Source organism: Rhamphochromis longiceps, linkage group LG8, assembly GCF_057381845.1.
Source record: "Rhamphochromis longiceps isolate RC_006_pf linkage group LG8, R_longiceps_female_GT1.1, whole genome shotgun sequence".
In the NCBI taxonomy this organism is placed as follows: domain Eukaryota; kingdom Metazoa; phylum Chordata; class Actinopteri; order Cichliformes; family Cichlidae; genus Rhamphochromis; species Rhamphochromis longiceps.
In genome coordinates, this window is record NC_140564.1 from 15,060,558 (window position 1) to 15,085,092 (window position 24,535).

The following is a 24,535-nucleotide window of genomic DNA, read 5'->3' on the forward strand; positions in this document are numbered from 1 at the left end:
CTTGTGGATATGATTCATATTCTTTTTTTCACAAAACATTTTCCCTTATGTCATATTTATCTGATAATGCACTTTATATAACACTTTTATAGTGATAAAGATAACTAAAGACAAATATTTTCTATAGTTAACTAATAAGCATCATCATAATAAATTAAAATAAATATATAGATATATTTTTTTTAAAAATACCAGGAATGGGTAAAAACGTAAAATAACTATTCAAAGTTCGCATTAACCAACAGAAGAGCTAATGCTACTTCCATAAGATATCAGTTTGGTTTATAAAGGGAATTAAAGGTTCCCTTTATTTACAATCGCCCAACTCTCATAATGGTTGTTCTTGCTGTCCAATCACACTGGAGCATAGGATTTTTTCACCCAATTACGTTGATGCGTAGGCGGGACTTGCTGGACGTTTCCTCAAGTATCATCGTTATCAACCCATGGACTGACTTGTTTGTTGTCGAGCAAGATGGAGTTCATTTTGGGAAATCCTTACACTACGCCAGTGGGACATTGCATTGGTACGCAAATAATTATTTAGGGGAGGACATTGTGGAGAGATGTATGTGTATATCTTAGAGAGGTGTCTATTTTATGTAATAGTCATTTACGGGTTTGCTACCTTTAGCATGCTAATGTCCCTGAATGAGTTCTCTACAGCTGGAAAGCCACCGTTAGCCGCCTAGCTAACTATTACAACATTTGCTGTCACTGTGTAAGCTCTCTCGTTAACAAATTTAATGTGTGCTTTGTGCCATTACGCCATTACCTGTGTCGCACAAGCCGTTTACGTGTGCATCTGTAATAATGACAAGCAGCTAAGTTAGCTAACAGCTAGCCAACAGCCATCGTCATATATTCGGGGCGCAGTTTTTAAGACGTTATTAAGATGATTTCCTTATGTAAGTACGTGTGTGTGTGTTTTAGAGAGAGCCACTGATGGATCCCTACAAAGTGAAGACTGGACTCTCAACATGGAAATATGTGACATCATCAATGAAACAGAGGATGGGTGAGTACCTTGTGAAAATCAATGAATAACCACATAGGTGTTGATTAAATTCTGTTTAAACTGTGCACTGGTTTGGTTTTACCGTTTTACCGGCCTGTGATTTTTACATTGTGGAGTGCTGCAAACACGATCAAGTACTTCATCTTTTCCCCTTTTCTCTACCATCGAATCATAAGTGAGCCAGTCTAGCCCTGGCTGCATGAGGAAGATTTATGCGAGGCCTCACTTCTTATCTCTGTGCTTCATTAACCTTGTACAGAACGTGTGCAACTGGTGTGTGAAGTCCACGTTTGATCAGTGGATTGCACTTAAGATTAGGTGGCTCTAACCTACAGAAGTGTACTGTAATAAGAAGTCTGTTTGTCTTTTGTCTATGAGGAATGCAATGGGTGTAACACATCCACTTATGCAAGGCGTGTTTGCTCTGTTGGAAGTAGAGACAAAGTTAATAATTTACTTCTTTGATGCTGTAGCTGTTCTGCTCTAAGAATTATTGGCTCATGCTTCTGATATTCAACTTTCTAATGTTTGTCACAGTATCTGACATCTTGTCAGTGCCACTGAAAATGGCAGCTAAAGCTTTAATTTATCAGCTTATTAGAAATCATGTGTCCTTCCCTGTGGGACATGTTTTCGTAGTCCATTTAAAAGCACACCAGGCAGGCATGCTATAATGTGGTATTTTTGTGTGTTTAATGTGGGTTTTGACTTGTGTCTGTATGTGTGTATGCAGGCCAAAGGATGCCATTAGAGCAATGAAGAAAAGGCTAAATGGCAATCGGAACTATAGGGAAGTAATGCTGGCTTTAACAGTAAGTTCACATGAGCAGGAGGAGAGCAGCTAATGTATGCTTTTTATATAATATATTAGCATATAACGTTAATATCAGTTTTCCTTATATAACAGTCAGATGAATTGGTCAAAGGTGCTTTGTTTTGGCATTTATCGGTAACATAAATAAAAGTATTATGATTGCATTTATCAGTACTAAGTTGATTGCATAACATAATTTGCATTTGCAGTTTTTAGTCCAACACATTATGTCCATTTTGTATCTTGGCTCCAAAACTTCTGAACCTCTCTGTAAGAGGAGCTATTTCAATGATGGCGTCTGTGCATCTGTCAGGTTCTGGAGACGTGTGTGAAGAACTGTGGCCATCGTTTCCACGCTTTAGTGACTAGCAGAGACTTCGTTGATGGCGTGCTTGTTAAAATTATCTCTCCCAAGAACAACCCACCTACCATTGTTCAAGATAAAGTACTCGCCCTGATTCAGGTAAGAACGGCAGAACTGAATGCACAAAGTTTGCATTCTCGTGTATTTGTTTTTTCCCCCTGTTTTTATGACAATATATAACTTCCAGAGAGAGTGCACAGTGTATGTGGAGCTCTGCACAAAGGGAAAGTAGCATGTGTATATATGGGGGAGGACCAAATTATGTTTAACCTTGTTTAAATATTGCATTTTAATAAGATGACCTAGTAAATTCCCAACAAATATTGAGATTCACCTCAGCTGTGTTATATATGTAGACACTATGTGGTAGAAACCCTTAAAGAAAACTAAATGAGCATCAAATTATTATTTAAAACATCTGTATCATAAGGGCCCAAAATTTCACAAACCACGCATCCTTAATATATTTGCTTCTGCAACGATGTACGTCACTGTGAGAGACCTAATCATTTGTGACTCAGTCGGTTTGTGGATTTTGTTGCGACTGTGGTGGCTGCCCAGGTGGTCTTTCATCCCCAGGCACAGTCTCAGGTAAGGCACACTGTCTCCAGGGCTTCAGCCAGTAGCAGCTCTAGTTACCTGTCAGAGCTCAGATAACCCAGCAAGGTTTGTGTGTGTTGCTGTTATTTCTATCAGGGATGCTGTATGACCACAGCTTACAGCATGGAGGAGGAGCACGAGCATACAGTAGTTGTGAGAGAGAAGCTTGATGATTTCCTTTTTTTTTTGTTTTTTTTTTTTTGTTTATTTAGTAGTCAGAGAAACCAGTTTATGACTTGAAGGTCAACTGGGAAAAATGCATGGGAAACATTTATAGCGTAACACTCCCTTCATGCAGCAGCTGGAGTGTTGTTGACATTTTCATTAGTAAGAGAGGTAAAACCCAGCTGGGCAGCAGACTGTGGTTATGCTGGTGCATCTCACTAACCACCTGTTTCATCTCTTAGGGATGAATGTGTGCACTTTGGAGTTGATAAAAGTTGACAAGTGTGGACATTTCATAGCTTTTACAAGTTTAAAGTCAAAAGCTCTATGATCATTTTGGTAACCTGCATTTCTTTCGGGCTGTTGTGTTGTCTTGTATTTAAGCTGTTGTAATGGCTCGAGCCCAATTTACCCTCTGGTAAGAGCGAAGCCAAACGCTTTGTAGTTTGTTCGCCGAATGTATTCAGGGAAGACAAACAAATATCATCAGAGAACAGACTCCTTTTACTGTCTGCACATCATTTGCTTTGTTTGCCTTTTCAGCCTTCCCTTTTATCCATTGTTTAAATTTCTTTTTTTTCAGTCGGTCACGCTCATTTCTCTTTTCTTTTAACTCTTTTTACTCTCTGTTATCTTTATCCAGGCGTGGGCCGATGCATTCAGGAGTAGTCCTGACCTCACGGGTGTGGTTCAAATCTACGAGGAGCTAAAGAGAAAAGGCATTGAGTTCCCAACATCAGAGCTGGAGACGCTGTCACCTATACATACACCTCAGCGTGTAGGAGAGCTCATGCTTGGCAGCCTAGTTTGCTAAAGTTTCTTTGCCAGAACTATTTGGTGTGATTACGTTCCCAGGTAACATGTTGCCTAATGATATGTTTGTTATCACCTTCTCTGTTGTTTCTAGTCAGCCACTGCTCCGGAGGGTGACTCTACCTTACACAAGCACAGCAGCACTACTCAGCCCACACAACACTCTGTGCCACCAGTCTACACCACCCCTCAAGTCCCCAACATTCATGCCTCCGGAGCCATTAATCCCACACCTGAACAGGTACAGTGGTAATCCTATGACCACATTTTCTACAACCGTCCTACAAAACAACGATATTCTACGGTTTTCCTTTTAATATCCGCTCTCAAGTGTACACCATGAAGATTCCAAGAATCTGCCCAACTAACGATCTTTCTGTAATTTTGAATTGCCTCACCTCCAGTTTTCAAGGTCATCTTCTTATGCACCTCTGGACTGGTTTCAGTGCAGGTGATAAATATAGAGTACTTCCTAGAAGTCCTTTTGTGTCCCTTTGACTTTAAGCCTCTGCTGTGTCGCAGTGGTCATCCTTAAACTTGATTGTCAATCACATGGAGGTATATCTGGTGAGTGATGGGTCATGAGTATGTGTGTATCCAAAGGTCCCCCCACCCAACTTGAAAGCACGTTCACCATCATTGCTGTTCAGCCTGTTTCAGCTGAAGGTTACTATGCAAGGAATTCCCAGTTTACAATCTAATGAATGTCAGAAAAACAAGCACGTGTGCTGCCCTTCAAATGAAAACCACTCACTCTTGAAACAGAGGTTGGTGTTTGCTTTCAAAGCCCAAGAGTGAACAGTGGAAGCAGAGTGCAGAAAGCAGTCCAAATGTGCACAAAGAGATGATCTTGAAGGGGACACACCTTTATACTTTCGCAATTATCATTCTCTGGTGGTTTTCCTCGCTACCACAGTAATACTTGTGTTTTAAATTAAAATGTATGGAAATAATATAAAATTGACTTTTACTTAAGGTAATTTATGCTTTACTTTTTTAGTTTTTTGTTTTGTTTTTTTAAATCACCCAGTTTCCAAGTGCTAGCATTTAGGCGAACTTGCACTGTTATCATGTAGATTTCCCGGCTACGCAGTGAGTTGGACATTGTTCGTGGAAACACTAAAGTGATGTCAGAGATGCTGACAGAAATGGTGCCAGGACAGGAGGATGCTTCAGACTACGAGTTGCTACAGGCAAGACACCACTTACATTTTTATTTGTGTGTTATGTGAGTATCTGTAAATTAACAAATGTAAAAACTTTATTTATTTAATTTTTTTTTTTTTTAGGCCGGCATGTACAAATGTGACTCAAAAGCAGACTGGGATCCGTTTGCATACGTGTGTTTTTGTAAGCATTTGTATTGTGTACATTTGTTTTGTGTAGGAGCTCAACAGGACTTGTAGAGCTATGCAGCAGAGAATAGTGGAGCTCATCTCCTGTGTTTCTAATGAGGCAGTAACGGAGGAGCTGCTGCATGTCAATGACGACCTCAACAACATTTTCCTCCGCTATGAAAGGTTAGAAAACGCAGGCAAACATGTTGCGCAAATGCAGGTGTAAACTTGTCTTTGGGTGCAAGAACGTGCACGTAGCCAAACTTGTTTTTACCCTCTCAGCACAAATTGAGTTTGGTAAACTACAGGTGTTTTGTTCCTTCCTTTCATGCTATCTCTTTGTTGCTTTTAGGTATGAGAGGTTCAGGTCTGGAAGGTCCTCAGCTCAAGGTGTAAACAATGGGGTGAGTCAGCTCATAGTGTGATCGCATCATACTTAAAATTCCTGGAGTTCCTCTCCGAATGTTTTGAGCTAATTTGCACTGTTTATTTTGGACATCCACACCTTTCAGTGTCTGCAGTGTGGATGTGCATGTTAACATTATCAGTCAGGCTTTCCTGTGCCGTCTTTATATGTCAAAACGTGTCAGCTGTTTACCAGATGTACATGCCTAATTAAATGGAAACCCAACAAAGACCCATGCAGTTGGTTTCACAATAAAATATAGAGACATCTTTGAAGACGTTTATATTTAGTTTAGATTTTCTGTTCTCATTCGAGTGTCAGATTGCATTTCTACACTATAGTTCAAGCAGACCTGCTGTATTTAAGTTCTGCGGAGTAAGTGAAACAAAGACCATGATTATACAGCAGAGAATGCAAATTTAATTGCTGTTGCGCTGGAGCTGGGCTGCTTGTATTTTATTCATTGCACATTACAATAAAACAAGCAGCCCAGTCATTGCTTTGCAAGACGCAAAGCAGTATGTTCCAGAACAATTTCTAACAGCAGTGTGTTGTTTATTTAAAGCTTGCATGTGTCTATAAATTACTGCCTTGCTGTGTTTCAAACCTATCAGTAAAAAAAAAAAACCAAAAAAAAAAAAAACCTGTTTAAATAGCAAATTTATTTTCTGCTGCTTCCTTAACTTAATATGCCATTGATCACATGACTGGACCTGCTTATAGTAGAATGTAGGGTTGGGCAAGTATTGACACGATTGCACATTACGTTTAGAAACATCATCGATTTGTTCAGTTAAAACATTAAAAATATATCAAAGTGAATTAATAGACGTTATAAATGAACTGAATTAAACAGAGCGAGTTTAGGCTTTTAAGGAGGGACACAAACAGTTGTAAAGGTGCATTTTTGGGGTACAGTGAGTTAGAACACTATTGTGAAACAGAATAATAGTTTATTTTTCATTAATTATAATCAATGGGATTCAAAATGAGAGCAGTGTGAGGCTGTAAACCGCTGCCAAAGCTGGAAATTTCCTGCATAGAAGAAATAATTGAATTTGGATTTGTTTATGTTTTCTGGAGAATTTCACATGATGTGACTTGAAATATCAAGTTGTTTAAAAAGTCCTTTTGAATTTCCTGGATCCTGATTTATCCCAAACCTTTATTACACCCTCTAACTTCCATGCAAATCCTACTACAGTAACTAACTGACAGATCTGATAACGTAATATTTTGTGCTTAAAAAAAGGGAATCTTCTGTTGGAGAAGTATCACCACCTTAGTGGGTTTCAGATCGTTTAGGCATGATATATCTCCCACAGCTATCATGCCTTTACAGTCTGTCCATACACGGGCATGTTAATGGTATTCACTGTGTCTTCCTTTTCTGTTCTTTTCTGTTCTTCTGTTACTTTGGCTAGCTGAAACAGGCAAGTATGAAAATATTGTCACCCCCCCCCCTTTAAATGATCAGTCACCCAACTGTGACATTCAATACATGACTAAAGAACATGGGGCCAGCATTCAGCGGTACCTTTTTTAACCATATGGTATGTTTTCAGTCTGCAGCCAATGATATGTGAAACCTGGAGGCAGGCTGACAGCGACATGAGCTTAAGATGGCACCTAAATGAATGTATGCCCTAGAATCACTGTCATGTTGGCTTTCCGTCATCTCAGACCGTCAGGGTTTGAGATCTGCAAATTGGTCTTAACAGAGAAAGTTTCACAGAGCCCAAAGATTCAGTCTACCCTCCTCCCTGCCCGCTGTATTTCTGCCTTCTTAAGGGGGTTGTTTTCATCACTCTACGTTCATGATAAATGGCCTGATTGGCATTTGTCCTATATGAAGTGGAATTGAAGCATAACTATTTCTCTAGAATAAAACTGTATTGTTTTACCCCCTTAAGAAACTGTTTTGCAGAAATTGAGTTGATTTGCTGCTGCCCCGAGTCACAGACATTTTTCATGCTCTCCTGAAGCTAAACACTTTCGTGTTTTTTTTTTTTTTTTTTTTTTTTTTTTTTTTTTTTTTCTCCACATTTGTTCTGTTAAACTAAAAAGCTAAGTACTGAATAATCCTGCCTTTAATAGCCTCCCCCCCCAAAAAATTATTTTGCTCCTCATATACGAAAAATCATAAATCCTTTGATTTTTACCTGAAACTGTTTCATCATTTCTCCTTCATCCAGGTCCTCAGTGAGGCTACAGAAGACAACCTGATAGATCTCGGCCCAGGCTCCCCTGCTGTGGTGAGCAATATGCCAAATGCAGCCCCAACCAGCTTGCCTCCCACTGTCACAGCCCCTGCAGGAAGGCCCTCCTCCCCAGCTACTCTGGCCTCCCGATTGGCTGGTCTCGGTATGCACTAAATCCCTCGAAACAGTCAATAGTTACATTTTTAGCTACAGCATTACACTGTATATTCAAATACAAATCTGTTCAGAACATATTGCTAAATTCATGTCAGGTAGTCATATGGGCTTGGATTGGAGCAAAACTCAGAAACTTAATTTCCAAGTTAGCGATTGGTAGGTAGGTGGTTCAGCATCTAAAGCTTGAAGTATGGGGGGGGTGTGTGTGTGTGTGTGTGTGTGTCTGGATCTGTTAGAGTTAATGTTGTTCTTCAGATAAGTGCTGTTGATTAACAAACTCCCGGTTCTCTTGTAATAATTTACACAACCAAATACAGGCCAGCCTCCGAACAAAGAACAGGTAAAGGCATCAGTCTAAGGGCGATCGTGGCTCAAGGGCTGGCAGTTCGTCTTGTAATCGGAAGGTTGCCGGTTCGAGCCCCGGCTCGGACAGTCTCGGTCGTTGTGTCCTTGGGCAAGACACTTAACCCGTTGCCTACTGGTGGTGGTCAGAGGGCCCGGCAGCCTCGCCTCTGTCAGTGCGCCCCAGGGCAGCTGTGGCTACAATGTAGCTTTGTGTGAATGACTGAATGTAGTGTAAAGCGCTTTGGGGTCCTTAGGGACTAAGTAAAGCGCTATACAAATACAGGCCATTTACCATATAGTTATTTTTCTCATGTTGTGACACTGTGGGTGCAGTGGGTACCATACCCAGGGTTCCTTCAGGTAGGTGTGCAGAGAACTTCAAGCTGTCTCAGTAATCTCTCTCTGGAAAGACTTGCAGCTCACCACAATGTTAACAGTGTAATTCAAGGAAAAGCCCATTGTGTAAACCACTATAATATGGAGCCATTAACAGTGAAATTCAGTAACTCACAAAATTCGAGTTATCACTAATGTACCATATAACTCTTGTTCACCGTCAGTTGTTTTCCTGTACCTGCTGCTGTCAGCGCCACCACTCAGTCATGTGGGTGTCACTGAAGGCATCACTGCTGAGTCCACACACTCTGCTCTCCTATCTGCCTCAAAACAGGGGCAACTTTCTCCTTTTATATCTTCTGCAGCTTTTACTGTGTATACAAGCTAAAGCTTAATTTCTCCCATAGCACAAAGGGATCTGTGTGGTCTGATGCGATGGTACATGCACACACAGAACAGACAGTTTGATGTAAGACTGTCAAAAATAAATCAACAGATAACTTTAGTTCTCGATTGTTTGGATCCAAACTGTTCTTAAAATGAATCTCAGTAGAAACAACCTTTTTCTCTTTACTTTTATTTTTGTAAAGTCTGATTCTCTTCTGTGCAGTTTGTTAGCTTGATGTTAAGGTGGTTTGTTTGTTTGTTTTGCCTCTTCCAGACATGGGAGCAGACAGTGTGAGCAGTACTCTGAGCTCCCTGTCCAGCTGTAAGCCTCCACCTGCCCAGGATGACTTTGATGTGTTTGCTCAAACCAGAACCGGAACCATGTCAGAGCCACAGAAGGTGTAAGAATCCAATGAGGAGTGGCAAATTTAGTTTGGCATTTAACCTACTTCCTTTTTATTTCTGTTAAAAGTGGGCAAATAACATTTGCTTGTATGTGTTTTGTCTCAGTACTGCATCAGAAAACACCCAGGCCGCTGAAGGCCTTCCTCCCACTCTGGATGTTCTACAGACAGCTGCTGGAGGGGTGAGTCTCAGTGACAATTTGGGTCTTAATTCAAAGTCGGTGTTGTCATAGTCTGTCGGAGAATTTTGATACTGAATATTTGTGTTTGTGCGCTTTCTGACCCTGACATGCTTTTTCATCCTTGCACTGTTGCTGCTAGATGCGACTAATCCCTTAATTAAAAAAAATAAATAAATTGAGAAATACAGTTTCTTTGTTTATTTACATCTTACAGCTTAACAGAGAGGGTTTGAACACTGGAGCTGTGCATCGTCTTCTTAATTTCTTTGATAAAATCAATAATTTTTTAAGCGGTGCGTAGGGAGATGGATCTTGTCTTTCATGCAGTACTAACTAGAGTTGTAAGTTGTTTTCAGCTTTGTCATCTTCTGAGAAAAAGGAAGGAAATGCTATGCTAGCTGTATTAATAGCTATGCTATAGAGCTTCCAGTTTGATTTTATTATTATTATTTTGTTATTTATTTTATGATGGGGTTTTTTTGGCCATGGCGTCTCTGCACCGCGGCTTGCTTTATTCATTTTCACCAGCATGGCTCTGTCTTCCCAGCTTAACCTGCACTTAGATTTGTTTTTGTATGACTTGCGCACTCATAGCTTTATCACAAACACTGATTTCGGTTTATGCATTTGTTTTTCTCACAACTGTATTAAGCTGCATTTGAGTTACCACTGACGTTTACTTAAGTCATTTTCTGTTGTGTTTGGGGCGGGATTTCATTTCTGTTTTTGTTCTGGCCACCTGTGGCGGTCTCGATGCTGCCCCCATAGGTTGTCGGAGGCCAGTCCTCTGTCATGGATGACATAGAGGAGTGGCTGAGTACTGACGTGGTGAGCCCATCATGATTTTTTTTTTTTTTTTTTTTTTTTTTTGGTTCATTTATGCTTGCTTCTTTACTTTTTTCACTCTGTCGTATCCCTTTTTAAAAATTTCATACTGGCTTTTGAAGCCTGAAATTAACACATTTACTCGATGGTGTTTTCCTGACTGATCAATCACATTTTAATTTAGTTCACTGAAATTTTACTAACAGTGTTGTGTGAGGGGCGACTGATATAATTATGGGAGACTGTGGCAAAATGGCATGAGGTCTTGAATGCAAATAATGTATGCAACATTTTGTTTATTTTGAGCTAAAGTGGACCTATTATGCATTTTCTTTTCTTCAGCATTGTTACTACACTTAAGTAGCTTTGCATTAGTTACAGTCACAAAATCCTTATTTACCGGTAGCTTGGACTGGCTTACAGATATCTCCTTAGTTCATCTACTGTCCCTGAGAGCCCATCACCTGGCAGTGTGGCAGTTCAGAAAAAAAAACCTGATATAAAAACAGTTTCTCATCTTTAAAGCAAAAGTCATGCTGTAATAAACATACTGCAGTCAACCCAGAGCCTTTTCCACCTTACTGAAGGTCCATTAGTGACATAAAAGGCTGCTTAGATATAAGCCTTACACTGTTTTGAAAGCTAAAATAGCCACACTAACAATACTGTTTAACTGCCTGAACAGTGATTTAAGCTACGTTGTATATGCCCAATTCAAATATTATTTAAAGTTTGTGGTTTTGTTTCCTCATCGTTGCCCAATCTTTGAGTCTAGCCGGTTGAAAACGTTTGTCAGGCCCATCAGGTGTTTGGAGGGTGCTGAGCTCAAAGCTTTTTCTTTGCTTCAGACAACTATGTGAGGAAAACTGAATTTGTTATAGTGCAATCTGAAGCGTGAGCATTTGGCTCCAAGGATGACCTGTTTGTCATATACAGCATAGCAAAAGTTTTTTAAATCATGAGGTTAACATACAATCCATCAGAATAGGTCTGCTTTAGCCAAAACATCTTAACTGCCAGAGCTGTTATAGAGCAATATTATTTATTTATCTAATCTGGGCGAGTGTTTGTGACCCAGAATGAGTAATAATGCATTCCAAGACTTTAGTGCTTATTTTGTGCAAATTTGTGCTTATGTTGCACAAATTTATCAGATTGTGTGCCGAGTGTTTTGGTTGGGGAGCAATGAGAGTGTATTAGAACTTCTAATATTACCTTCACAACCTTTGGTCCGTGCTAATGATGGGTAAGTGGCTCTTGTTATGAGTGAAATTTGACGGGTAAGTCAGTTTTGGGGTTTTGTGTTTTGTTTGTTTCTTAATGTGGTTTGAATCAGATTATTGGTCAAGGGGTCATAATTTGGCTTTTGGTTTGCAGTGGGTAATGTTTGTCACAGCGTGACATGGTGGGTTTTTCTTTTTCAACAGAAGGGAGATGAAGGTGAGGAAGGCGTCACAAGTGAAGGTACGACACTGTGATTCTTCTCTTCTAACACTTCCAGCTCCCCCAGCTGTATTTTGAACACATTTTATTTAAAAAAAAAAAAAAAATTGTCTCTGCCCCCAGAATTTGACAAGTTCCTTGAGGAGAGAGCCAAAGCTGTTGAGAGGGTCCCCAGCCTACCGTCGCCCCCGAGTGGTAACCCAGGAGCAGTGCAAGGAACCCCTAGCCGCAAAAAGCCAGAAAGACCTGAGGACACTTTGTTTGCCGCGTAGACCTCCCAGCTTTGACCTCCGATTTCCCCTCCAGCCTTAGACCCGACCAGCTATGCAGCTTCACCTTAGGAGAGACCGACCTGACACTGAATCACACCCACCTCTGCTAACGATTGATCGCAGCGCTACTCGACCCACACTACAGGAAATTGCACATGAAATCAGTAGAATTATGTTAAGGCTCTCCGTTAATTTCTCATGCAAAGGGAAAAGAAAAAATCCTATTTTCATACGCCAAAATGAGATGGATCCCACTCGATGAGCAGTGTTAGAGACGGTGAGGCAGCAGGTCCCCCCCCCACCCCTCTTTGGTGTAAATCATCTCCTTCAGCCTGGTGTGGACTGCAGATGTAGATTTGTATAAAAAAAAAAAAGGGGCAAAAAAAGAATCCTTGTCATAAGTAGGAATTCGTTTCCTAACTAGTCCCTCAACTCAAGACAAAGTTTGTACTGTTAAAGAAACCGCTGCAGAAACATTATGGATGTTGTTGCAGACTTATCCCCCTTAATTGCAGAAGCACTGATCATACCTACGAGGCTCTGGTTTTGGTGTTTGTATCGGTCCCTTTGCAAGTCTGTCTTAAGTTGAATTGTATATCTGTAAATGACAAATGTCGGGTTTATTAGTTGTGTGTATATTTTAGCTTACACAAGTATGTAAGAGATGGTAATTTAATGTAGTTTTTTGTTTGTTTTTTGAAAAAGGATATATGTTGCCCTTGCTTTGACAGTAGGGATGTACCTCATTGGGCTGAGCTTTTTCAAGAGAAGGGACAAAAATTGTACACATGTGATTATTTACAAAAGCTAAAAGAGACGAGGGTTAAGAAGGGATGTCGTTTTTTGCGGATTGGCGTCGTGGCGCACCGTACCCAGATACGTGTAGTCTTACCTTGCCTTCTCATTCCCCGTGACAGACGTACGTGCAGTTTTTCGGTGATTTGCTGGTCACAACAGATTTATTGAGATTATTTTGCTGAGATTCATTAGCCTGAAAGCTGCTATAGTTTTGTAAACTAAAGTTTAATTTTGATGGATTCTTATGGTAGTGTCATGGAGTTGTGGATGGGAGTGGTTTTCTGATGAGTGCTGTTTAAGGTGCACGCTCGGAGCTGAAGAGACGTTTGCTGTCGTTCAGGAGTTTTTACTTGCTGTAGGTTTTAACTGCGTTTTGAGGGAAGATTGTGCTGTATGCGTTTTAATTTTAATAAGTTGGAGCTTAGAGGACCAAGTTTGTGATCTCATTTGGGATGTGGACGGAAGAATGTCCTAATAATTGTGTTCTTGTGTTTCATTAATTTTTAAAATCGAGGGTTTTTTCTTTTTTCTAAATTCACAGATGTCCTAAAGAATAAAAACAGAAGCAGTTTGCACATGATTTTTGTGCATTTCTCCTTTTTATTTCTTAACGCTGCCATCTTTAAAGGCCTGACCTTTCAAGCGTGATTTGTTTTTTCAGAAATGAGCTCGCTGCAGACGTCAGGCTACAAATTAGACTTTTTGCTCTCGACAATAACAAATGCAACATTAATCACAATCGTAACAAGTGTGCACTTTGATGGCCGCGTTTCAACTCGTACTGTAAATCAGCTGAATCTTAGCCTAATTTAATTAATGAGCATATGAATAATTTATTCAGCACTACTTCTTTTCCTTTGTTTTGTTTTTTTTGTTTTTTTTTTTTAAAGATCAGTATTTTAAATCACTTTATTGTGAAAATTTTAAACGGGAAATGAGCTGTGTTAAGGGATGAGATGGGAAATTGTGTATGTTTTAGTGTTTCTGGCTTCTGTTTATGTAGTTAAGTTTTTTTTTTTTTTTTTTCTTGGTTTGTTTTATACGTTGTTGCTGGCTTGTGTATTTAATTTGTCATGATTGGGTTTATTGGGTATGTGGATATCCTCGGCGGCTGGAAGTGGAGGATGGTAAACACATGGAGGTGTTTTATCACTGGTCTGTAGCCGTTAAAGAATTACACTACTTGTCTCATTTTGTTTCATGAAGGATACATATTGAATAGATTTTATGTATTGACCAGCACGTGGGGGGGGGAAACTGACACAAAGTAACTTAGTTTGGACACTTTGAACAAAGCAGCATCATTGCACATTTTGAAAGGGAAGCTTCCTTTCTTCCTCCTTTATGTCTCCTTGTTTTAGTGTTATGTGTCTGTTGTGTGACGCTGAAACATTTTAATCACAGTTAATTTTTTTTTTTTTTTTTTTTTTTTTTTTTTTTTTAAACTAAGAAAGCTCCAAATGTGAGCTCAATGAATACATGTTATTCTCCTGTTTGGTTTTTTTTCAGTGTGAGCTCTGTCAGTGATTTGTAACTGAACCCCAGCGTACTGATAACGTTGCCAGAGAGTCATCTCAGACCTGCTTTGCAGAAGAACAACGTGTTTCTTAGTCACTGGAATATACGAAAAGCAATGCCGATAATGGAGGCTGCGCTGTACGACTGCTAATTTTCCTCAGTTGCCTCATTTCTCTTTGTGTTGTTTGACTTATGCATGATCTCTAATAAAAGATTAGCAGTGTGATCTGCTGTGTGGTTTTTGTGTCTGCTGAAAATCCAGCACCTCAATCTCTTCCTAGAGTGCAATGGGCCCCACACTAATGGGGCTTTACCGCTGTTCATAGGGAATCCCCTCATCCCAAAACATGGCCCCTCATATTCTGCTTCAGTCACTGGAGCATTTCCTGGTCAAGAAACAAGGGTGTGTCTGTCACACAGTACACTGAAATATACAGGACGTCTTTGTAGCATTTTTACAGTGAGTGGCTAACTTAACAGTGGATTTCTCTCAGAGGCAAATGGATGTTTTTGTGTTGGAGACCTCTGGCTACACTTCACGACAAATTCACTGAAAAAATGTGGAAGACAGATATTCTAATATGGTGTAAATCGGTTATTTTTGTCAGTAGCACATACATGTGTTGGTCTCAGATGGTCATTTGTTTTGTGTGGAGGCATGTCACTACTTTGATTATGTATTTGACTGCCTTTCGAATACAAACTTAGAGTTAATTATACCACATTCACTTACATTTTTTTCCCCACATGCGTTGCCGAGGCTCTGTGTGCACAGCCACTGGGTCGGAAAGCTGAACTGAGGATCCAGTTTTCTTGGACTTAGCTGGCATTCAAATCTCCACAGACGGTTAGCTAGCACACCCTGGTGGCTGCACCGTGGAACCTCATGGCACACATGCTTGAGGTCAGGGCACAGGCAAAACCACTAAACGGCCACTTACCAAGAAAACAAACGCAAACGGTGGTCTGTTTAGCCGTATAAATTGCAGGAAGTGCTGACACAGTGCTGTGGCACGTTGTAGTTCCACTGCACGTTACAACAGTCTATCACAAACATGGTTATATGATAGCTCAGTCATTTTGCCAGCTTTATTTTAGTCCTCTTGGACCGTCAGCTCAGCAGCACTTTTGCTTTATGCCTAACTCTGGTCCCTGCAGTGATGTTGTGTAAAGTTTATCTTGAGGACAAATTCAAAATAATGAACAACCTGTGTACTCTAGGTTCAGAATATATTGTATTCCAGTAAGCTGGTATTAATCCATTTTCTCTGTACGGTTTTGTGTTTTGTTTCATAGACACTACATTAACAGTATTAAGTGGATATATGATGGCATTTTCCACATTCTCAAATCCCATTAAAACAAATGGTAAATGGCCTGTATTTATATAGCGCTTTACTAGTCCCTAAGGACCCCAAAGCGCTTTACATATCCAGTCAGCCACCCATTCACACACACTGGTGATGGCAAGCTACATTGTAGCCACAGCCACCCTGGGGCGCACTGACAGAGGCGAGGCTGCCGGACACTGGCGCCACCGGGCCCTCTGACCACCACCAGTAGGCAACGGGTGAAGTGTCTTGCCCAAGGACACAACGACCGAGACTGTCCAAGCCGGGGCTCGAACCGACAACCTTCCGATTACAAGGCGAACTCCCAACTCTTGAGCCACGATCGCCCACAAAAGTTAATACTTGTCTACAGCTATTAAAAAACATTACAAACTACATTGTTGCTCCTTCATTATCTGAAAAAGTCTGTCCCAGATGCTGCTGCCTTAACAGTCATTAGAGACTACTGCTGCTGAATATGGGCTCCGTAAATGCACAATTTACTCCCACTACAGTAACATTTCCTTAAAACTACAATGCCTAGCTTCTTTCTTAATTATCTTGCCTTTGCTAAAAATGACAAACATCATCTATTTTTAAATGTCTTTAAATGCTTTCATTTAATGTTTATATGTATATATATGTATGTATGTATGTATATATATATATATATATATATATATATATATATGAAAAAAAAAGATTTAAGTCTAATTTAGCATGTTAAGGGCTGATGTTTGGGACAGCAAATTTAAAATAAAAAAGAGAGAAACATGCGTATTTGGAAAGGTTACCAGGAGAAATTAATCTTTTGAGCATTTTACCAAAAGACTTTGGAAACCAAAGTGGAAATGTTTGGCCATAATGCACAACACCACATTGGATTAAATTGCCTGATATTGACTGTCCAGCATGGTGATAGAATGGCCACATGACCCGGACACCTTGCCACATAGAGTTGACCATGAACTCCTCTGTATGCTATAGTATTGTAGAATCAGATGTGAGGCCATCTGTCCAACAGCTAAAGCTCGGCTGAAACTGGATCATGCAATAGCATGGTCAAAATTCAGACCCCAACCTGTATGAAATTTTGCATTGGGGCATTTACAGAGCTGTGCATGAATAAATACCTGCAGACCTCAATGAACTGAAGCAATGTTGTAAAGAAGAGTGGGCCAAAAATCCTCCATAGTGATGTGAGAGACTGCTAAAAGTCAAATCATGCAATCATCATGCATTCTGCATTTTAGCTCAGTTCTTGTGAAATAGATAATGATCCAGTGTAATATGCCATGTGTTGTTGTTCATGTGAGTTTCTGTTTAAATGTAAAACCTCATAAGAACCAGATGAAGTTTTTTGTTATGTCCTCATACATAAAACCTACCTAGCATACTTGGGTGCAATGCAATGCACCTACTTATTAGTGCTACAAAACAAGCGTATAAATCGGAAGAATTTAACTCATCAAAAAGCTTCCAAAGGGACCAGCAGCACTGTGGCTCAGCAACTGGAATAAGCAGAGGTGAGGCCTTGCAGACAGCAATCGGCAAAGAGCTCCCCGTGTACTGGCACACTTACAGCAGACACACCCCTAACTTGAAACCCTGACAAAAATCTGAGAAAGCGATTAAAGACACCCGGTGGTTATTTAACAGGGGCGGGGTGGATTAGGTATAGAAACCAAAGATATTTTTATGCAGCCTGAAATCAGACGTTTAAGCCTGTGGGGATTGACTTACTTTTGGAGCCAGCCACAAGTGACACTTAAAGTAACTGCAGCTTTGGCCACTTTATCATTGCTTCTCTTTTTTTTTTAATTTTAGCACAAGAGATCGGTGTTTGGAGTGCTAAAAATAACAGTTTTAAATAGTACCTTAGGTTTAAAGTGTTGCTAAACCGCTGTATCTGAACACATTGTTCTCGGCTATGTCAAAATGCGCCCTGTTCTTTTTTATTTGTGCAATTTGTGCATATTTGTGCCTCCAACCAAACCTTTAACCCCCGCTGTCCCCAAAACTTCACTTAACTTGGCATGCATGCCACATGAGAACTGACATATTTAAACAGATATCTGGAAGATTCATGGCTTGCATTTTCATTAAAATGTCAAGCCCTTTACTACATTAAATTGCCTATTTTCCATTTTCTTTCCAAAAACCCTCCAGTCCTCCCACTTCTGCTGTATTCCTAGAAGGGGCATGCAGCCGAAATATAAACACGTCTCCCAACTGCAGCTGATTGACACGATATGTTGATTTTCTCATTGCTGACACTCACTTGAAGACATTTGAAAATAATAGCATATTCCAGTCTTAAAGCAGCTCTGCACACGTCACGAAACGACAAAAGGCAGAGGTGTGTGTATGTGCAGGTCCTCGGGCTATTTCACTGCTTTTCATTAGTTAGTATACCCTAATATGTCTTGGAAGTGTTTGCCCCACAATTCATTTGCACTTCTGCAACCATAGCTCAAGGAGAGTTTAGACAGTATGGTGCAAAATGCATTTAGATCAAAACACCTAAATTCATCTCCAATCCCATAATTCCCACCACAGCCTCAGTGAAATCCAGTCGCTGCGAACACTCAAGATTAAATGACCTATTTGTGTTTATAATTCACTTGTTACTGATGTTGCAGACCAGTGGTTTCCCAATTTCCTCTACCTGCAGTTCCACTGTTTCTCGCCCTCAGCTGCTCATTTCACCTGGCAGTACGGGCATAATGAAGTTTCAAACAAAATCGTACTTTGTAAATGGAAAATATTGTGGAATTAATTATAAATGACTGGTGCAAAATATTAAAAGGACTGAATGAGGCAAAGAGACGGATTCAGATATTATTATTTAATAGAGGCCATTCATTGGGACACCGCGCCAGTAGCTACACTTTCATATATTCACTGACAACATAATATGTGCATTGACTTTTCGGGCCTCACTGGTGCCTTTCTCTTTCCTCAGACTCCCTTAGCCTTGAAGCACTTTATGCTAAGTTAATTTACCCAAATATATCCGCGGCATCACGGCAGCCGCCTCAACATCAACAACTTTGTTAATGGAAACTTGCTGATCCATAAACGTTTGTGCCGCCACAGACTTTTTGCTGGGGGGCAGCTCACGTATGAATGTTAAAAACCATACAGATCGATGAGGGGCATTTGCAAAAGAGGCATAAGGTGTGTTTAATTATAACTGCGTCAGGGGTTTGTGGGTGTGCGCATGCTGCTGGGGGTGGTGTTGCCGTTTAAGCTTCAGAAGCAAGGGGGGTCTGGTATTTAAATAGGGTCACTCCTGGGCCTCACCTTGCAAGTGTTATGCTATATTAAATGCCACTCATGTTAAGTGTGTTGAAACCCTCCTTTGATGTAGTCAAGACATAATATAAAGGTTAAATTGAAAAATGTCCCCTTCCACAGTGCAGGAACATGCCATGATTGATCTCTCTTGTATAGGAAAGAAATGTTAGGCAGACCTGTTTAGTTAGGCCTCCTTTAAGTGTATGAATACAATATGCTGTAATAAGTGAGTGGATTAGAATTTAAGTGTCAGTCAATCAGGATTTCAAAAGGTCAGTGAAAACAGAATTTGCAAAATGCAGGCTGAAATTAGGTTTAAAATAACTGAATTCCAGCAGAACAGGCTTACTTGACAGCAGACACTTATCATAGTTGGGAAACCTTAGCTATTACTAATTACATTAGCAATGGTGCTAATCTAGTGCTTGTTTTTAACCCTTAAAAAAACATTTAAAAAATGCATATTAAATGTAAGCAGGTTTTGAGTGTACATACAGATAAACTGACCAATTAAAATGGACAGAAATCGGTGTCACGGATGCCAACAATCTACACAATGACTATCCAATGATCATCCTGTCTCCTGATAGGGTGTAGCATGTTAGCACGCTAACATTTAGCCTACTTAGCAACATAAAACTACGGAATACAATTATTATTTAGTGGGTATCAAAGCAATAAATGGAATATAAAATCAAGTTAAGTTTTTTTTAAACAGTATATGAATCAAATTTAAGTGTATGAAATTGGGTATTTGTAATCTGGATTTGTTTAGAACACAAAGGATCCTGAAGCTAAAGCTAATTTGAGTCTAGCACTTACTTATTTACACCTATATGTCTTTCCGTGGTTATACTAAGGCCTGTTTGTAACTAAAAGAAAGACATTTTTTAGAGAGTTCACACGAGATTTTTTGAAAAAAAAAAAAGAAAAAAAAGAAAAGAAAAGATGCTCAAAAATAAATGTTTTTTTAATCAATATAAAATTAATTTGAAAAATGTTAACATTTCAACCAGAAATGTAATATACTTATTATTATGTTTTTACATGGATGTTAGAGCTTCTCTGATCAGATCAGTTTTTATGTAGAAAATAATAAGATAATTTATTAATTGAAGGTATTAAAAAATACCTATATTAATAAACAAAATATTTCAAAATATTTTGGGGATTAGTATTATTATCATTATTGTTATTTTCTTTTTGGGTAGGGATTTCAGATTGAGCTGGGGTGTAAATAGAGAAAAACAAATTGTGTAAGCCACATTAAAGGGTGTAAAAAAAAAGGGAAACGCTTCAAAGAACAAACCATACAATTTTGGGTTTTTTTCCCCCTTTATATCAACTTTTGATCTGAACATAATCCAATAATTTCCTTTGTCTGATCCATTTTAAAGCAGTTTTACACACATCATAATTGTGCTCACAATTTCTGTGTATATACAGACAGACAAAAATCTATAAATGGTAAATGGCCTGTATTTGTATAACGCTTTACTAGTCCCTAAGGACCCCAAAGTGCTTTACACATCCAGTCATCCACCCATTCACACACACATTCACACACTATAAACCTAGTCTATGTCAGCACTAGACACCACAGACAGTATAATGATAATATCCTTTGCTGAAAGTTCAAAGTTAATCTCTTGGATGAATTCCCACATGTATTCTTAGACTTTTCGTTTAGATTCCACCACACAATACTGTACCTCCTTATTTTGTTTCTGCATTTACATTTTCAAGTAAAATTCCTCTTGGAATTCCTGTCCTCAGATGTCCTTGTACTTCCCAGTTTTAGACACAGACCGTGATGAAATAAGTTTAATGTCTGCTTCCCTCTCCTCTTACAGAGTCCAGAAGTGCAGGTTCAGGTGCTGTGGCTCCAGAACGTGTATCGGCGGCCCTGGGGGCCCTATATGCACGGGGCCATGGGAGGATCTAAGCCCAGACAGGGGCGGATCTGGAGTGGATAGGATGTAGTCAATGCTGAACTTGATCTCTGACTCTGGTTTCCCTTGCTGGGTGGGGTTAGGGATAAGGTGGTTATGTTGGGGACCGGGTCTTGGTCTCTCGGGGTTTAATGGGCAGAGGGTGGATTCGGGCTCAGGACGTCGAGCTGAGGGCGTGTGCTGGTTGCTGTGGCTCTCCAAAGAGTGGAAAGGGCTTTCTCTGGAATCACGGAGGCCAATTTTCATGTTTCTCCGGCGTCTGCGACGGCGAAAGTTGCCGTTTTCAAACAAATCGAGCATGGATTCACAGCCAGTGGCAAAAGTCCAGAAGTTTCCCTTTCCCTTCTCATTGCCCTCAGTCCGAGGAACCTGCGGAAAATAAGACAAAATATGTCCTTATTTACTATAATAATAATAATAATTATTATAATGATAATTGCAAAAGTAATTCTGCTGCTGTAATAGAAGGAACACATCTTCTGTCCTTTATCAGGAAAGTAAAAAATATGTATACGGAAGCTTCTTAATCATGACAACAGAATTGAATAGAACTAAAACCAATGATACAAATAACTGATGATTTCTTTCTTGAAAAAGCCTGATGGAAACTAAAAATCTGTGTGTGAGATGCACCATTTTTAGTTCTCCCTGCACGCTGTGCTGTGGGTCCTTACCTTGATGAAACAGCTGTTGAGAGACAGGTTGTGTCTGATGGAGTTCTGCCAGGCTCTCTGGTTGGATCGGTAGTAGGGGAATCTCCTCATGATGAACTCATAGATGCCGGACAGAGTGACCCGTTGGTCGGGGCTCTGCTGGATAGCCATGGCTATCAGAGCGATGTAGCTGACACACAAACACACACGCAAACTTTCATTAGGTGAAACATAGTAAGACGAAAAGAGGCAATCAAATGGGGAGAAGAAAAAATATTGACAATATTTTGTCAATATGTAAAAAAAAAAAATTCAATATATTCAATATTTTATCTTTGATATTTTATCTTTCATATTTTATCTTTGATTTTGATTTCATTTATTTTACAAAGATCAGAAAGTACATAGATCCTCTACTTGACCCTTTTTTAGCAATGATTCTGTTAAAACAACAGTAATTTATATTGGAGAATAATAGTACTGTAAGCACCAATCATAGAAGGCTGTGAGCTCAACAAGACAAAATATAGTTTGTTTTTTCAGCGGTGCTGAAAAATAAATTTAAAAATCCCCAAAAAAGAAGTCTGGTTTATTTTTCTGAGAAACATTTTGAGTATTATAATGAACTTCACGTTAAAGTTGCAGTTCTAGTTAAATTAAACCAGGTTATCATCAGTTTTGTGTCAGATTCGTAGCACTGGGGAAATAAAAACAACAACAAAAAAACACAAGGCATTTTTCTAAGTAGCATTTTGTCTAACGACCTATTATTAAACTGCTTTTCTATGACTTTACATTGTAAAGAGAGACAAAAAGTCCCACTGGAAAACTGAACTGGACCTAAATGTAAAATATGTCTTTTTGTGTGTATGATTGTGTGTATAATGACTAATACACAAAAAATGGGGGAAAAGAAAAAGATTTATTAATAACCCTCCATACCTGTATGCCGGTCTGCACATTTTCTTCTCTTCGTCCGTGCTGGAAGAAGGGTATCCGTCACCATCGTAGTTGAAACAGTTGAAGGGGTAGTGAGAGTTGTCAAACATATCTACACTTTGACAAGTTTGACGTGTAATCCGAGGTGTTTGGCTCCTCTGAGTGTCCTGGCCAAGGCCCAGCAGCAACACCCTGTCCTGCTGCTCTGCTCTGCCACCATGCTCTGCTCAGCCGGCTGACACTCACTCCGAGCCCTGCTGATGATGGCTGCCTCCAGCCCCCCCCCCCCCTCCCTCTTTCCCTCCCCTCCCGGTCCCAGCTGCTCTCCAGGAACTGCTGCTGATCTCGAAACTCGCAGCCTCCTCTTACGAGGTCTTTGAACCCTTGCGACCCTCCGTTGTAACACCAGTATTTTCGGCAACCTCTTGAAAAGAACGCTTTTCCCCACCTTTCTTGTTTTTATTTTTGGGTCAGGGCCTGTTTCTAAGCCAGTCCCCTGCCTCTGATCGCCGTTTGTTTACACACTCTGCTTTAAGTGGTGGGTGTAGCACTCAAAATCTATGCAAACTCAGATGTAAATCATGCACCTGACTACACTGCAACAGTGTTGCTACAACACAGAGTAGTAGTTGACTTTTCAGAATAATGACTGGAGACTTGAAAGCACATGAAAGAGAATTATAGCTAAGGAGTTATAATATATACTATCTAAACTATATATTATACAGCAGAATGTTTCTCTGTATCAAAACTTGCACTCTACCTTTACCCCTAACCTCCACTCAGTTGTCCTGCATCTGGACACAGCCAGAGATGATGGATGCCCTGCAGGGTATTAAAATCTTTCAAATTTACACTCCCAGATTTTTCCTTGTAATCTCCAGCCCCATCTGACACAGACAAGCGGCATCTTGCGGCTCATTTTGGAGCAATGATACATATTCTCCATCACTTATTAGCAGACCAGTGTGTAAAATAAAGTTTAAATGTAACTCACTTCCAATCATGTAGGACAAATCGACAGCTCCTGGTTGGGGAACTAGTAAAGTGCAACTTTAGGTTTTCAGGTGAGCTTGGCTGTGTTTACTCCCTCCTGCGCGCTCACGCAGAGCCGCCACGTTACAGTGAGAATAACGTTGCTGTGAGCGAGACTCAGAAGAGACCGTCAGCTGTCACTGCAGCTTGACAAGTCTTGCGACTCGTACACAATCATATAAAATCAGTGCAACCTTCTGCTAAGCTCTTGCTGTGCTGATGCAGTCCACCCAGCCTCTCGCTGTACCCGGAGAGAACATACACAGGACAGACTGCTCCTCTCCCCCCTCCCCACCTTCAGCAGGATTCTGGGTGGTCTGCAGGGCTCGAAGGCCGCCTTCATGTTTTATTTTGCTTCTTTTTATAGCTTAATCTCTCCAAATGTACTTAAAACAGCAAAGCCCAAATCAACAAACAAAATCCTTTGCATCTTTGTTTTCTTTTTCTCTCCGTTAACTCTTTAGGGTGCATGTGTGTGTCCACTCTGGCAGACTTTTTAGCCAACAACGGGAAGTATTGTAGATGCTATCTATAATGTTCTTTAATGGCCATAAATTGTTTCCGTGTCTTTAAAACAGGGAGATGTGTATTCTGAAGGGCTCTTAACGGGGCAATTGGAGCTCTCCTGTGGGGCGACAGAGGCCGGGAAAACAGCCCCAAGGTCCGCCAAGCCTCTGTGTGTGGCCTTTCTGCTGTTGGAGTCACATATAGGTACGCTGGTGCGTACGCACAGACGTTAAAGCAGTGCTTGTGTTTATTTCTGCCGGCTGATCGAGCAGCTGAAAGGTCAAAACCGTGCTTAATTTTCTTGGAAAAAAACGTTGTTCTTTAGTCTTCATCCACAAAAGGATTCACAGTTTTGAAGTGAAGGTAAAAGCAAGATTAACCCTTGACGGTCAGTGTAAGGTGCTGAGCAGCAG

At 40.1% G+C, this 24,535-nt stretch overlaps 2 protein-coding genes across 4 annotated transcripts; one reads left to right on the forward strand and one right to left on the reverse strand.

Annotated features, from left to right (window-relative positions):
- Positions 1–407: 407 nt before the first annotated feature.
- tom1l2b (target of myb1 like 2 membrane trafficking protein b) lies at positions 408–14,325 on the forward strand. 3 transcript variants are annotated; one of them, XM_085415937.1, is made up of 15 exons: positions 408–527; positions 934–1,018; positions 1,752–1,830; positions 2,146–2,295; positions 3,605–3,739; positions 3,869–4,015; positions 4,851–4,967; positions 5,161–5,294; positions 5,464–5,515; positions 7,713–7,881; positions 9,238–9,364; positions 9,474–9,549; positions 10,318–10,377; positions 11,802–11,838; positions 11,941–14,325. In XM_085415937.1, the coding sequence occupies exons 1-15, from the start codon at positions 476–478 to the stop codon at positions 12,087–12,089; spliced, it is 1,569 nt and encodes a 522-aa protein (XP_085272063.1). In that variant the 5' UTR covers positions 408–475; the 3' UTR covers positions 12,090–14,325. The 3 variants fall into 3 exon arrangements, with proteins under 3 accessions (XP_085272063.1, XP_085272065.1, XP_085272066.1); XM_085415940.1 differs by lacking the exon at positions 408–527 and adding an exon at positions 604–721; XM_085415939.1 differs by lacking the exon at positions 10,318–10,377.
- Positions 14,326–20,372: 6,047 nt separating this feature from the next.
- Positions 20,373–22,783, reverse strand: foxl3 (forkhead box L3). Its single transcript, XM_085415255.1, has 3 exons — positions 22,584–22,783; positions 21,663–21,831; positions 20,373–21,357 (listed from the first exon to the last, which is right to left on the reverse strand). Exons 1-3 carry the CDS (start codon positions 22,688–22,690, stop codon positions 20,884–20,886), a joined length of 750 nt encoding a protein of 249 aa, XP_085271381.1. The 5' UTR covers positions 22,691–22,783; the 3' UTR covers positions 20,373–20,883.
- Between the last annotated feature and the right edge of the window lie 1,752 nt (positions 22,784–24,535).